We start from the raw sequence: 16,075 nt of genomic DNA on the forward strand, positions 1-16,075 counted from the left end.
GAATATGACCCCTCTACACAAATTACCATTGAGTGAAAAACCCTGGAGGTAGCTGAGCACTTCCCCTACCTCTCAAAGAGTGAACATTGATGAGGAGATGCTTCCGTGTGTCTTTATTCATTGTGATCTCTGGAAAGACACCAACATCCAGGTCTACAAAGCAGTCGTCATCCCCACTCTCCTCTATGGATGTGAAATGTGGGTGACCCACCATTCTCATTTCCAGAGTCTGGAGAGGTATTACCAGTAATGTTTCTGGAAAATCCTCCACATCAAATGGGAAGATTGCCACATAAGTGCTTTGCTGCCAGCATCCTTGCTAAAGCCAATGTTACTAGCATTGAGTTGGTGATCCTCAAGCACCAACTGCAGTGGACTGTGTGCAGATGTCTGACTCTCAACTCTCAAAACAAGTGCTCTGGTCCCAGTTTGGTAATAGCCTGAGATCTTGTGGTGGGCAGAGGAAATGCTACAAGGACGCATTGAAGGCATATCTCGAGAAAATGGATGCTTACATCAAGAGTTGGGAGGAGCTGACTGCTTGCTGACTCTAATGGAGCCACAACCTCAACCAAACAGCATCCTGTTTTGAAAGAAAGCATCTTGCCCTCGAAGCAGAGAAGAGAGAGTGGATGAGGAAAAAGAAGAGAAATCCCAGCCTGCAGCCTTCTCTTCCCTGTTGAAGGACCTGCAACTTCTGTGGACTGATCTGTGGCTCAAGGATTGGACTCTTTTTAAGTTGTCTGAAGTCCTATTAGTGAACCATAGTAGAAATCATCCTCGAATTGAGGGATTGCCAACAACAGCATTGTGAGGGATTTTGAAGGGTCATTGGTGCCTTGTGGGATACCAGTGGGCAGGCTAAGTGTTTCACCTGCTGTGCCCATACTGCCCCGATGAAGAACAAATGGCATTTAATGTGCAGGCATGCTGTTTGGACATGTTTGTGGGTGGCGGTAAGATGCGTGAAATGCTTGTTGAGCAGGCACATGGCTGTCAGTGTATCAGATTTTTCTAGTGTAAGTTTTATTGACATAGAATCAGAAAGGGAGGGCTGGAAGGGACCTCAGGAGGTTGCATCTAGTCCAACCCTGCTCAAAGCAAGACCACCCCTAACTAGATCATCCCAGCCAAAGATTTGTCTAGGCAGGCCATAAAAACCTCCAAGGATGGAGATTCCACCACCTCTCTGGGTCACCTGCTCCAGTGTTTTACTGCCCTCCTAGTAAGAAAATTCTTCCTACTATCTAACCTAAACTTCCCTGGCTGCAACTTGAGACAGACCATTGCAACTTCAGGCAATTGCTCTTTGTTCTGTCATCTGCCACCACTGAGAACAGTTTAGCTCCATCCTCTTTTGAATCTCCCCTTCATGTAGTTGAAGGCTGCTATTAAATCCCTTCTGTCTTCTCTTCTCTGGACTAGATAAGTCCAGTTCCCTCAGCCTGTCTTCATAAGTCATGTGCCTCAGTCTCCAAACCATTTTTGTTGCCCTCCGTTGGACTCTCTCCAATTTGTCCACAACCTTTCTGTAGCGGGGGGCCCTAAACTGAACACAGGACTCCAGATGTGACCTCATCAGTGCTGAATCACTTCCCTTGACCTACTGGCAACATATCTACCAATGCAGCCCAGTGTGTTGTTAGCCTTCTTGGCAAGAAGGGCATACCGCTGGCTCATATTCAGGTCATAGTCCACTGTAACCCCCAGGTCCTTTTCTGCAGAGCTGCTGCCCAGCCTGTACCGGTGCATGGGATGGTTCCGTCCTGAGTGCAGGACTTTGCACTTGTCTTTGTCGAACCTCATGAGACTGCACATTCATAAGTGACTTGAGCCTTTTGAAGTCAACTGTTTATTCCTATTGATTTGGGATCTCAAAATACATCCCAGTGTGCTGCTGACAAGCATGGATTATAAAACCCGAGTGGGGCACAAGTCTTGTGCTGCCTGTCTGCACAGGGTTGAATTTCATCCTGTGCAGAGTAGGGCGTTTGCCAGTGTCATTCTTTTCTGCTCACACAATAGCCGTCTGTAAATACTGAGTATGTACCAGTAAAGCATGCTGTATTCCTGCCATGGACTTGGGCAGCTGCTATTTTAAACCATCTCAGCGCTGTAGATATGTTTTTAATTGGTTGTTTGACCAAAGCAGTAGGATGGTAAAACTATTTTGCCTTGAATTAAAATGCTGGGAGGAAAATGCACCATGGTGAGAAGCCTGGGGTGGCTGGCAATCTGAGTCCCATTTTTTTCTTTGGATTGGGATCTAGTGATTAACCAGATGACAGAGGCAGATCGCTTGGGTTCTGTTTCCAGGCCTGGGCGGGATCCTCTTTGCCATGTGTCAAAATATGGGACTTGTCACATTTGACTGTCCTCCTAATTTAGAGAGAATTCAGTAGCTTTGATATAAAAAAGATGACCCTCAGAGGGGAAATCTGGGGAGAGGAGGTGGGGAAGGGAGGGAGGATGGGAATGCGGGGGTGGGGGTTGTGTTTTAATTTGTCTGTAATGGGTAAAGAAGGTTCCAACATTTCCCATTTCCAATATTTAAAAAGAAAAAAAATAAAGGAAAGTTTTGCCTACCCTGAGGACAAGAACCACACTTTTACCCAAGGAGGGTAAAATATGGTGAGGCAAAACGGGGAATAAGAAAGGAGGAGGAAAGCTCTTCATTCCAGGGAGGAGATTGTGTTTCTGTGTAGGTTATGAGGAAATACTACCAAGCCAGTAAACTCATTTTCATGATTATGTGACTAAATTAACACATCATGGATTCAAAGATGAGATTGATGAACTGGCATATATACAGACACCTGAACAGTGTTATATATATATATGTCTTTTTTAAGAATCAGTCTTTAAACCATGCAGTGCTCTGTGTATACGTTGTGAAAAGCTGGTTTTGTACTACATGACATGTTCTTTTTTTTCCCTACTCCAGGAACCCCAGTTTGGTTCTATATGCAGATTGCGCCCATAAGAAATGAACACGAAAAAGTTGTTTTATTCCTGTGCACTTTTAAAGACATCACTTTGTTCAAGCAACCTATTGAAGATGATTCAACTAAAGGTAAGTTTAAACTACATCACTGATATTAAAATACAGCTAGCCAAGTTGAATCAGAAGGCAGAAGCAAGCCGTGATTGTGAAGCTTTTCTTGGATTTGGGACACGCTTACCAAGATGCAAAAGTTGCGTTGCTCTGCTGGATTCTGGCATAAAAGTAATAGCGAGAGAGAGAAACTGCTGTGTGTGAAACATTAGCTAACAGTGTACTGCAACCAGCACTAGACAACCCTTTTCTGTATCATTTCCCCACTTGTTTCACTCTAACTGGTTTTTGCCAGATATTAGAATCATTTAAAATTATTGCTGTATTTTTTTCAGGAGATTGAAAATTAAGTATCTTTCTCCAAGGCGATTGGCATTTTCTATTAAGCAGTGCTTTTTTTACCCTCCTTTTTGCTGAGATGTGGAATTATTTTTTTTTCCATTGGAGGTAAAATTACAATAAAATGGCCCATTCTGCTTGTTTCTTGTTTGCCACTGATGATGGCAGGACAGCTCTGATTTTTGTGCTTTATTGGTTAGCAGATGCTACAGATGGTGTTCATTTAGAGGAGCAATTCAGAGAGACACTCAGAGCCAGGGCCTCAAGCCTTACGCAAAGCCACCTGCTATGAAGGAGTGTACGCAACTAGCTTGTACCCTCTATCTGGATTTTAAGGCATATTTGTGCCTTATGGCTGCTCTGTGCCAAGTTTATGCGCACATTTGATAATTGCTGTTAGAGTGCACTTAAATGTATAAAGGAAATATGTTGCTGAATATACATCCTAGTGGCTCTAGAAACTTTGCTTTTGCTAACTGAGTCCCCGGCTCATTTACTGCAAACTTAACAAAGGCTGTGTTCCCCACTGAACACTGTGAACCCTCAGTTATTTTCCTCTTGGTCTGGTCTAACAGCAAACAAGCAGGGTTCAAACTGTTCCTTACCATGCAGAGAGCATCTTTGGTTAACACCAAATGTAAGGGATTTCTGCCCAAAGATATTAGTTCTTTTGTAAAGTTATAGAAGCCTGAAGAAGATACAGAAATGGGGATGATTTCTTTTCAGCCACCATCGCTACAGCACTTTAGTACCTTACTCCTGTTTCTTTGTTTCACTGGAAGTTGTGGGCCCAGCCAGTGTGTCGGCCTGGACTGTCTCCTGAGACTTTTTAAAAATACATTTCAGTTAATTGAAAGGGTACAACTAACTGTACAGAGCTGATGATATGGACTTGAGTTTTACTCTGCCCTGGGCAAAACTTGGAGGAGGAGCTGGCAGAGGAAAGGGGGATCAGTAAGGAAAGGGGGATCAGTAACCAAAGGGACTAAGCAAAGAAACTTCTGCAGATTTCTTCCCTGGTAGCTTCCCTGAGAGAGTGAGGCTGGCTTCTCAGACAATCTGCCCTCAAAGCCCCATGCCTTTGGCTGTGTCAGTGTCTTGGGGATGTCCCACTCCCTGTCCTGTTGTTCCAGTAGAGCTGTCCTGGCTGTGGTGGCCTGTATGCTGGCGAGTCTCAGTCCTACCAAGGATGGATAGTACCTGCCTAGGATGTATTAACTTTCCAAGGAAACCTCTGTGGGGCTGGCAGTGGGATGCTCTTTCCACTTTACCTGCCCTGCCTTGGGGCATTCATGAGTCCCAGACCCAGCTCCTCTCCACATGTAGCTCCTTGCGCAGTGTCTTCCTTGGAGTCCTAAAAGGGGAAAGGGTGGTATGTGTTTGGGGTGCTGGACCCGATGATCTGCAGGGTCCCTTCCAGCCCCTCACAATTTATGAATGTGGGTTAACGGAGGTGACTGAACCATATCATTTCTCTCCAGTGTGGGGATAGGAATGGGGGCGAATCCATCGGAGCAAGTGTACGCTGGAGGGGAAAAAACATTAACAGCTGTGCAAGTGCACGGTGTAGATATAGCTGCTCGCCTAAATGCGAGGGTGTCATTACTTGGAAGTGCCGGTGTTGGCATGTAGGCATCACAAAGTGCAGCAGCTTGAAGTGTTAGAAAACACCTGTCCGTGTAAAGGCCATTTTCAGTGGAAGGGGCTTCATGCTTTGTTTCTTTGAGCTAAACAGCAATACAGGTGATGTCTAACAGTGTTCTGTCAGGATGCTTTCATTAAGCTACTGACCTTGTAGATCTCCACAGATCCAGTAACTCCATATCAATGGCATGAGTTTCCTCTTCTTTATGCAGGCAGTAATTCGGAGTTGCTCCTTTTTATATATATATATATATATATATATATATATATATAAAAAATATTTCTTATCATTTGAACATAATCCCAGAGCATTAGAATGACAGCACTGCATTGTCAAGCACAGTGAGACAAGATGTGCATAACTCATTTGTCTTGCAGGTACTTTTGCAATGTGCTTAGAGGCCCTTAGCCCACTTTATTTTTTAATTATGAGCTGGATCGATAGCTGAGTTGCAATTTAGTGAGATATCTAGAAGCTTTTGTGAAAAGTATAATGTCGCTTTAGCAAGCTGAACTTTGTAGTTGAAAGGGCTATTTTTTTAAAAGGCTATCAGGACTCGTAGTAGAGATGATGCCTTTATTAGAACAACAAGATTTTTGCAAAAAAAAAAAATTAAGAGTTTTTTATTTTTTAAAGAGTTTTTTTGTTTCTTTTGATTGAGCCGGGACTGCAAAACATATAAGAAAAACATGCACAGATTAACTACAGTGACTGAGTTATTTTTTTATTGTTGCTGGAAATTGGACATTTTAAGAGGAAAAAATCAGCATAATGATTTATTGGTGCCATTATGCAGTAACCTCTTGGTACCAACATATTTGGTGGTGTTGGCAGGCATAGTGCCGTGTCCTAGAGCTTCAGTATATCATATTCATACCACGTAAAAGGGAAAGATTTTTCAAATAATTGCAGTGGCTGTATGCCTTTTGCAGAGCACGTTTGATTCTTAGTCCTTGTGCTGTTTGCCAAGCTTGCCTGCAGACCTCCACCCTGCGTGGTTGCACTCATACCTGCATTTGTAGTGGGTTGCATTCCCTAAATTTGCTGGTGTCACCTGAGGGTCCTTGATTCCTTGCGAACTTGACCTCCTCTCAGATTTGATTGGTAGTGAATAGTAGAAGAACTTGTTTCTACTTCCCAGAATCCTGGACAGAAGTGTTTCTATTCTGTCATGCTTAGCTGAAGCACTTTGTTCTATTCTGCAAGTTCTTTGCTTTAGTCCACTCCAGCTAGTGCCAAACTAGGGAACCAGAATAACTGGATGTGTCATTCCTAGTTGGAGTGCCCAGTTTTTAACTCAGAATATGAACAGAAGGTACTTGAGATGTCAGAGGGCATTTCATGCAGTAGGTCTTGGGGAGCTCATTTTTGGAGCAACCTCTGGCACGATACAGGAGGTGTGGATTTTTAGGTTAGTGATTGCATATTGTTTTTTTGGGGAGAACTGGCGAGCTCCAGAGGCAGCCGTGAGGTGCTTGCTTGCTTCAGTATCTTGCCAGTCAGCTTGAGTTTCTTCTGTGTGAAGAAATGTCAAGCATACGTGGAGGATAATTCTGGATGCTGGACTGGAAAGTAAGGGCTTTCTTCCTACCACGCACCTGGACAGTGGCCTGAAAAATGGGCAGAAGACAGGGTAGATACACACCTTTTATAGATTAATGCGACCACGGCACTAAATAGTGATGTGTGTAACCATCTTTTTCATCTGTAGCCACTGAGGTTTCTATAATCAAGACTGGACAATGCTGTAATGCTAGAAAACCCTGGCATACTGGCAGACTCGCAAGAATTTTATAAAGAGTGTAGTATATGCAGAAATAAACACTCATGCTTACTAATCCTTGCTAAGACTGTAATCCTGATTTATTTATTTATTTTTTTGTTTTTTGGGGGTTTTTTTTGTTTTTTTTTGTTTAAATAAGTTAAAAGTTATTAAGACTGTTTCAGTAGCTGCATGTTTAAAGATTTTCTTCCCTCCTGGAATCTATCTTGGATCATATGTAGAAGGGTTGCGGGTATGAAGTAGGGAAGGGAAGTGACAGTGTTAGATCCAAGCTGGCCTCTGTAGGGACCTCTGTCTGAGTGTCAGAGTACCCAAAATATGGGCATCTTGTATCGGGAGGGTTAGTCAGACCAGCAGGGGTGGGTACCTGGGTTTTTCTTTACACTGAATGGGAAACCTGAGGTTTTCCCAAGGACAGCATAATGGCTCAGCAGGGAGGCCCCTATAGTGAGCCAGGAGGGAATGCCTAGGCACAGGGTGTATCTCAACTCCCTGTCCTCACTGGAGCTTAGGCCCTTGACTCGGGACCACAAGGCAGGTGCTTCTATCATCTCAGGATCCAGATCTCTCTGAAGGGAGGTGTTGAGCTGAGCCGATATGTCCTAACTGACAACGGCATTGACTTCAGTATAAACACAGTGCACCATGCTCATGCTTGTAAAATGGTGCGTCGCTGCTCACCTTTTCTGCAAGCACCTATTTGAGCACTCTCCTAGGAAACGGAAGACCCTTCTCAGCTGAGAGGATCCTATCTTACATCACTCCCCTCCCAAGAGATTTTCCTAAGTACAAGGGCATGGGTTGGGCTGTGTGGGGTTATCTTTCAACCACCCTGTCGAAGTTGGGATGCTGTGCAGCCAAGAATGCCTGTGTCTTGGGGTCAGGTGGACATCAGGCAAGATGGGGTGTGACTGGTGAGGAGTGCAGACCCATGGGAGTGGAGTGTCCTGGCTTCCAGGTCCTACTGCCAGGGCTGTTTCTGGTTCTCCTTCAGTGACTGTCTGATGCAAAGTGCATCAGTAGACTGGGGAACAAGGAAGAGACGGTGCGACTGCAATCCAGTGATGGGGGTTGCCCCATATTCTGGGCCTTGCTGTCAAGACTGCTTTCTTTTCAGGCTTATCTGCAGGCCCGTCTCCAGACAAAGCCTCAGACTGCAACTCTGGAGTGCCCATCAGCTCTGTCACTTGATCAGAGCTACTTCCAGCACTGTGGTTGGTTCTTGGGTCTGGTTTTCCAACTCCATCTCTCTTCTATTAGAGTTGCTTTCAGGCCATCGCTGCTTCCTCTGAATCCGGTCTAAGACTCACGCCGTCCATGCTCAAAGCCTGGCATGCCAGATTATATGCGGTGGAAAGGGTAGGTCAAACCTCTCACAGAGGAAGAAGATAGGTGGGATGTTTCCACATGTGCAGGGGCTGGCCCTTAGGTTTTTAGTATGCTGCCTGCACTGGACACTGGTCTGCCTCCTCTCCATTTCCATTAGCCCCTCTGTGATATTTTTTACTAGTGCAGATTTTAGATGCATCTCCAAACTAACACTCCCTTTGGCATCACACCGGAGGTCAAACAGGACAGTGGTGCACTCTTCTGGTTGGCTAGTAGCACTCTAGGGTAGGCAGACTGCACTAGGTGCCTAAGCTGTGCTGAAAATGGAGTGGGCCACGTGGAATGCAAGAGCTAAACTCAAGCCCCGTGCGTGAGACCCGGGAAGTGGCTTCCAGGGTGTGGAGGCTGAGTGGGAAGTATTCAAGGGTCAGAATGCTCGAGCCCCAGTGAAAGTGCGGGATGGTCCGGGAGCATAATAGAAAGTTAGCTCACTTTCGGGGGGCGGGGACTCTCGTCTCTTATGGGGGGGTTCAGCACCCCCCCCTTGAGTTCCCCTGTAATTCAAACCCTGGGCCACACTGAAGTGAACCATAGGCATTAACCATTATTCAGGCAATCAAACACAGGTTCTAAGCGTATGTAAGCTTGGACTTCATGGGGTTTGTATGTAGATGGTAGGAGAGTATGGATGATCTGGGGAAAAAACAATGTACATGGGGGAATTCTCCAGTCATCAGTTCCATTGTGGCCCAATTTTGTGGTAGCTGAAAATATTTCCTTGTTGTTGGTGGCCCCAGCCAGTCCTTAGTGGGCAGGTGTCCATATTATCCAAACTGACTGGACATTGCAAGGACTGAACGGCAGGGAGACTCTTGCTGTAGCCTGACTCCAAGAAGTGACTCCTGCAGCCACCTGCACACAGGTGTGTTGTTGCTGCCTGTGCCCCTTATGCTGACGAACAGAGGACTTCAGTTTCTAAAGTGGTCTGTCTAGCTCCTTTCACAAATCCTAAATATAGTACACTCCCTACACTCCCCACCCCGATGGAAAAAGGAGCATTCCTGAGTAGAGAATGTGTGCTCCGCAGCCAATCCCAAACCACATTAACAGTTGATAAATCTCCAGAAATAAGTGATTAATGAAAGAATAATCCCGTTGTAAGAAAATCTAACTCCCACAGGCACAATCCAATTCAAAGCTGATCTGTTAAACAGTAACACTGTTTGTGTAAACGGATACACTTTCTACATGCATTCAATAATGATAAAATTTTCAGAGACTTATAGAATATAAGGGCAGAAGAGACTATTAGATTATGAAGCCTAATCTCCCCCATGACACGGATCAGATTTCAGCTCATTAATTTGTTTGGTTAAAGTATATCTTCTAGAAAAGTAAGTTCATAATGCTATATATGAGTTCCCCATCCTTACAGTTGTTTACTATTTTGTTAACCTTGGTGATGTCTATACATTTCATTGATAGTGATATAATATTTACTTGCAAATCATCTAGGAAAATGTTGGATAATATCAATTCCTGCAGATTCACTTTTGATTCCCCGTTCATTAGGATTTCATTGTGATCTTTCAGGCTGGAAAAAGACATTGCTGAATGAAGCAGATCATGTGTGCTGAGATGTGTTGCAGCACAGCTGATTTGCTTCATTGGGAAAAATGTGTTGCCCCTTGTCTGGCCCTCGATGGTGCAGGACAGGGAACAGTGAGATTTCTGGAGGTTTTTGAATGAGCAGGGAAAACCCAGGTTTCTTCTGCTTCCTCAGATCTGTCCCTGGGGATCCCAAGGACAAGGGAGTCGGTCTAGGTGAGCAGGGAAAATGGGGCTTTCCCAACTTACCCAGATTTGCTTCTGCAGTTGTGTGGGTTGTGCCTGGGTGACCAGGGAACCCAAACTTCCCTGCTTATGGAGAGGCACGCCAAGATGCTAGGCCTGTGCCAAGTGGCTAGTATTCACTTTGGATTCGGCTGATTCGGCAGGCACTCATTTGATTCGGTGATTTGAATCACTGTCCTGAAGTGATTGGGCTGAATCTGATTTGGAGATTTGGCCGCTTCCAAATCAGTCAAATTTCTGAATCAAGCCAGTTTGGCCTCCCGGCTCTTTTAAAAAAAAAAAAAAAAGCCTGGCACTCACCAGCTGCTGCCAGGAAGGGGGGAGGGGGCAATCCCTGCTGCCCCCCACTGCCCCATGCTGTGTGGGGGGCTCTGCTATGAGTCCCCAGAAGCCCTGATAGCTGCTGCAGCAACCAGCAAGTGCAGGGGGTTTTGTTTTTTGGGTTCTTTTTTTTAAAGAACTGGGAGCTGGGGCTGCATGGGTCAGCCATGGGGTGGGGGATGCTGGGAGAGTGGGCAGGGAATAGGGGCTCATGGCAGAGCTCCTTGTGGAGTGCAGGGTAGTGGGGGGCAAAGCAGATTGCCCCCCCCCCACCTGGCAGGACAGTGAGTGGTGGGTTTTTTTGTTTGTTTTTTTTAAAGAGCTGGGAGCTGGGGTGGGTAGGGTGGCCATGGGGGTGCTGAGAGAGTGAGTGGGGGCTGGGGGGCAGTCAGGAGGGCTGCAGGAGCAGACAGGGAATGGGGTCTGGTGTGGGGGGGGGCCCCCATGTTCCCCTCCCACGTACTTCAGCCCCCACCCACCACCCCGGAGTCTTGCACGGAGTCTTGATCAAGCTCCCTGTGGTGGCGAGCGGGGACTGCCCAAATCTCTCAGAGTCTTTTCTGAATCAATTCAGAGAGCTTCAAATCGATTCGGACCTTTTTATTGGTCTCCTGATTCAATTCGGATTTGGCTGGCAAATTGGGCCGAATTTCCTCCGGATTGAATCGGCACCTGAAGTTTTGCACAGCCCTACAAAATGCCCCGGAGTGCCTTTCTGTAATCAGGGAAAGCCTGGCGGTGAAGCTGCACCCTCAGTTCTTAACCCATTTAGCCTGTGCTTTACTGTTATTATATGGAGCTACTATTGTAATCAGGAAGTCAAGCTATGTGTTAAGTTAAATACTTTACAGAAGTCCATACGTATTGCATGCTATTACCTTTTCCAAAGAAACTTGTAAATTCATCAGATTCATCCCATGAATCCATGTTGATTAAACATACGTTATATTTCTGTTGCTTATTGAATCTCATATGAATTGTCTTATTTTGTTTGGGTTTGTTGTCAAGATGGTTGGGCTGTAATTACCTGGAGCCGTGAAGAATAATTTAATTGAGAACCTGAATGATGGTACAAAATTGCTGCTTATCCAGTATTTTGGAAGGTCCTAATATAGTCTTAAAAACTCTTTGCTTTAAGTATACTAGTTTGCCACCCAGGAATTTTTCCTTGATGTCTTTAGCTTTCCCATGCCAATCTTCTATATGTTGCAATTTCTAATTTATATTGATTCTTGTTTCCTTCCCCTCCCTCCTTTTTGCTTTATAAAGTTCAGATTGCCACCTTCATTTTTCCACTGGACCAGGATTGGCTTTTTAGCCAAAGTTGTCCATCTTTTCCTTGAGCACTGAACTGTGCCTCCTTGGACGCACAATTTTTTTTCCAAGAATTTTCAATTTACCATTTAAATTTTCCTGTTTAAATTGACCTCTTGGAAAATGTTGCTCATAATTCTCCTCCGCTTTGAGAATTTAGTCCTTTTCTAAGGACTGCATATATCTGTTATTGGTTGAAACTGGCTTCTCTGCCCGTATCGAATGTAATTATGGATCACAAAACCCAGATCTTATGTAACCATCAATCCAATGATACTGATGATAATGAGGTCTAAAATGTTATGATTTTGTCAGGTCCGGTTCATTTTGGGCATCCTGTTACCTAGTGCTCTTTTTTTTTTACTTTCACTTGGGTCATATTGTTGCATTTATTATTAAATTTGCATTAAAAAACTCAGAGATAGTATTAGAAACATGAAACTTGTTGAAGAAAAAAATGACCTGTAATTCCACAATAAAACTAGAGTCAAAGTAGCAAATCCATTGCACATCCAATATAGCATGGTAATAGCTATGTCTTAAGAAAGTCCCCCTTGTAGTAGATTATAGAGTGCTTACAAAGGAGGTCATTATCATGATTCCCATTTTTAAGTTGGAGAAACAGAGGCACGGTGAGTTTATTCACCCATTTTTAGCTTGCTGGTGGCTGAATGTGAGTGTAAAATGGTTGTGTGCCTGTTTGATATGGTGGAATCAACTGTGCAGGCAAAAACAAATTTGCCAAAAACAGAAGCCAGGCCTAAAACTTATCCAAGTCATACAGCATGCCATAAAACAATGGAAAACACTGTCTTTGGAAGTTGACGAATGTTACCTAATATCAGTGGCCCAGCCTGTGGTGCTTTTGCACAAATGAGTGCGTACATAACCTTGCTGACTGCCGGTTGTTTTAAGTTACTACTCACTCTGGCCCGTTACCTTGTCTTTTTAAAAATCCCATTCACGTCTATCCCCGCTAACGTTACAGAATAATGGGAAAATTTGCCGATCGGTTTCAGTCATCGTGCTTTATCTATAAAAAAGAAGAAACATCACTTAAGTGTGGTGATCTGATTGGCTGAATATCAATAGATGATTTAGAGTTGTATGTACTAATTATACTGATGTTAGAAGATAGTAAATCTCAAATATGTCTAAATTGCCTGGATCCAAAAACGGATAGTTCTCTGATGTTGGTGTAGCATATACATTAGTCGAAGCATTCTTGTATGTTAACCGTTTTATGCTCCCCTCCAGTATGAAGACTGACCTTTTCACTGTTTGAAGGTCTCATGTGTGCTCCTCTGGACAGGAATCGGCAGGAGAATTGCTTTAATTACCCCCTCGTTGTCTTTTCCATGTACTGTCGTTGTTAACCTCAGCATGTTTGTCGTAGATTAGGATCGTGGACACCACTCTGACACATTGATTTACAGCATTTATTATTTCCTTTACTTTTAAGATCAGGCAAGCCATGGCAAAGAGGTTAATTGCAACCCAGAGAGCTACACTAATGTTTTATTCAGGAAAGCCACTCGTGTCTGGATTTTTGGCAGAGCAGATATATTAATAACAACACCATCATTTTGCCAGATTTTTAAACTCTTATGTCAACCCTTGTGTGTACATGGCTTTTAACAAATAAAACCTAGATTACAGCTTAGATTTGCAAGCGTGGTATATAACCTGCAATTAGATCTATACATAGGCTTTAAAATGCCTTCCTGTAGATGCTCAGAAATACTGAGCACCTCCTCTCCCATAGAAGTTTATGAGCTAAGATCGCTGACCCTTTGAAATTCTGACTATTTTTATTTAGATTTAAATATCCAAGTCTGGAAAAGGTAGCTATGATCTTGGAGGGTGAGGGATGGACTATGTTATTGCTGTCTAGCTATTGGCTGTGTCCTCTAACAGGCTTGTGCTGGAAACCAGGCTTGATTACCCTGATTCCTCTGCTTAAGGAAGAATGTTTTTCTGGCTTGGTAGAGTTGATGTAGTGGTCATATGTTGCCCGGCCCTTGTAGAGTAGGTATTCCCAAGGGGAAAAAAAGTATGGGCCAAGTGTCTGTGTACAAGAGCTAGGAATAGCCCCTCTGTGATTTGTGCACCGTGTGTTGTTTGTAGAGTTTTCAGACTGCCCTTGTTTCCATGCATTACTTAACTCATCCTTGGGATCTGGGGAGCTGTGGGGCTGACTTAAATGATCTGATCCTCCATCATAATTAGCAAAAGATTATTTTACTGAGCAAGGCCCCCAGCTGCCCCTCAATTAACTGAAGCTGGCATGTTCCATTAAAATGTCCAGTTCAGAGAAAGTGCACCTAGGAAGAGCCTCACTTGTTTCTTTTTTTCCCTTTCTTTTTGGATAGCTTTTCTGCTGGCCTCTCTCCCATGTTGCCATGTGTTGCAAGAACATTTTAAAGCTGCATGACAGCTCAAGGCGGTTATTCTGACCTATTGGCCAACATCAAAACAGGACAGCTTTACATCAGACATGAACAAATGCACTTGTGTAATGAGTCGACCTCCAGTCTGTATTCTTGGGAACAAATCTGGGGTTCGGAAGAGCCAGCCAAGAAGTCTTGATAGCCTACGAAGAAGGAAGTTAGGAGAACAAGGCTAGACAATCACCTTGCTGGGGTCGTTTGACCCCAGTACTCTTTCCTGCCGTGGCAGGGGTCGGACTTGATGATCTGCTCAGGTCCCTTCTGATCCTACTAATTATGAAACTTTGCAGAGCACGGAGTGAGCAGGAGCTAGCACTGAAGCGGAGGCTAACCAAGTTGTTCCTGACTGAGCTGTTCAGTTCAGAGTACGAAGATAGGTTTGGCCATTTCAAAGGAAAGATGCAGAGGAATGGTATATTATTCGGTTAGACTAAAAGTCAATAGAAGGACGCACACTACAATTAATAATGTTTCATTGGGGCTAATTAAGACTTGGTTAAAATTAGATGGGCCTTTTGATCGAGTAAGGCCTATTGGAGAATGCCCTAGTAGGAGAAATCTCTCTAACAGTATATTAGTTCTTGGCAAAGAACAATACTTTACTGTGTTATCTTGTATTTATTGTAATGAATAATAAAGCTAGAAATATTGTTTCGTGCTCAGCCACTGCACAGAAAGTTACATCTGAAGCAGCTCATTCACTTAGGGAGCGGTTGAGTGAACACACAGGACCCCATCTGTGAAAGGTTTTTTTCCCTGAGGCCAGAAGGCTTTCAGTCTCTGTGTCTGCTTCAGTGGGCTAGCATACACAGTAGTTCTTCCTTCCTGCGCTCCCTCAAGCTCTGGGGCTGAGCAATGTTAACAGCTTCATCCCCTATGTCACAGCAGAAAACCTTTTCAATAAATACTGGAAAGTCTTTTATTAAAAAATAATAATTTATTCCAGCATTTTTACCTCTAGGAAAACAACAAAACCCTTTGGCCCAGCACATATCACAGGTACAGCAATGTGCATGACCAGTCTGAGGTACCTTGCTACAGTTGCTCTGACCAATAGACAGATGGTTGGGGCATGTAACTTTGCCCTTCTACCCATCCGAGTGACAATCCTAAATTGAACAGGAGGCTCAGAGAGTACTTTGCTGTTAAATATAAATTTATGAATAATACAGTGGAGGAAGGAAAAAAAAAGCAACATCATGGAAAATATGCAGTAGCAGGCACTGGAGGTGGGACAGTGAGAAAGAGAGAGGCTCCCGTCACTCAGCCTCTGCACTTTTCTTTCGTGCCTGTCAGCATTTTGGCCTTGCTCCTTGTAATAGTTTGTCATGACCATTTAGGGCTGTTAGACATGCACAGCTACCTCTGAGTTCCTGTAATCTTCCAAGCCTCAAGCTGAGCTTACTGGTAGAAAAAGGAAAGGTATCTGTAATCTCCTGAATTTGGGGATGCAGCATTTCTATGCATCGAGAGAGCATCCACATAAGCTATTTTAAAAACAGGGGCTCACATTCTCATGTTTTTATGCGTGAGCCAGAAACTAATAGAAGGATGCATGTGCATGTGTTGGGGGAACTTCGTTAATGGGTAGGATATTCCAAAAACACCCATGCTGGCTGGTTTGCATCTTCCTCTGAAATACCTTATTCTAGGGTTCCTCTTGAGTCCATTGTCAGAGACCAGCTCAGTTACTGATTTAAATCTGGTACGATATTTTCAAAGTTCCTAGGATTTAGAGTGGGGTGCATCTACATGTGCAATTAATGCAACACAATAAACTCCGGCACAGTTCACACTGGAGTTTAGTGTTCCTGGGCGCAGCGTTTACATGCATGCCCAGGACCGCAGTACCCTGAGGTGGGGTGGCGTAGCCCCAGCTGGCAGGGAGCCGCAAGGTCAACATGTTAGCCCGGGGCTCTGTCCCAGCTCCATGTGCTGCAGTTGGGGGGGCACGAGGGCAGGCCCTCCTGCACTGTAGCACCCTC

At 44.2% G+C, this 16,075-nt stretch overlaps 1 protein-coding gene across 1 annotated transcript in view; it reads left to right on the top strand.

Moving 5' to 3' along the window:
* KCNH5 (potassium voltage-gated channel subfamily H member 5) overlaps window positions 1-16,075 on the top strand; it is a 262,762-nt gene that overhangs the window by 43,788 nt on the left and 202,899 nt on the right. The window contains exon 4 of the mRNA XM_019550852.1: window positions 2,945-3,073. Within this exon, the coding sequence (XP_019406397.1) occupies window positions 2,945-3,073 (129 nt within the window). The remainder of the gene's footprint in view (window positions 1-2,944; window positions 3,074-16,075) is intronic.

Source organism: Crocodylus porosus, unplaced genomic scaffold (genome assembly GCF_001723895.1).
Source record: "Crocodylus porosus isolate Cpor-Errol unplaced genomic scaffold, CroPor_comp1, whole genome shotgun sequence".
Lineage (NCBI taxonomy): Eukaryota > Metazoa > Chordata > Crocodylia > Crocodylidae > Crocodylus > Crocodylus porosus.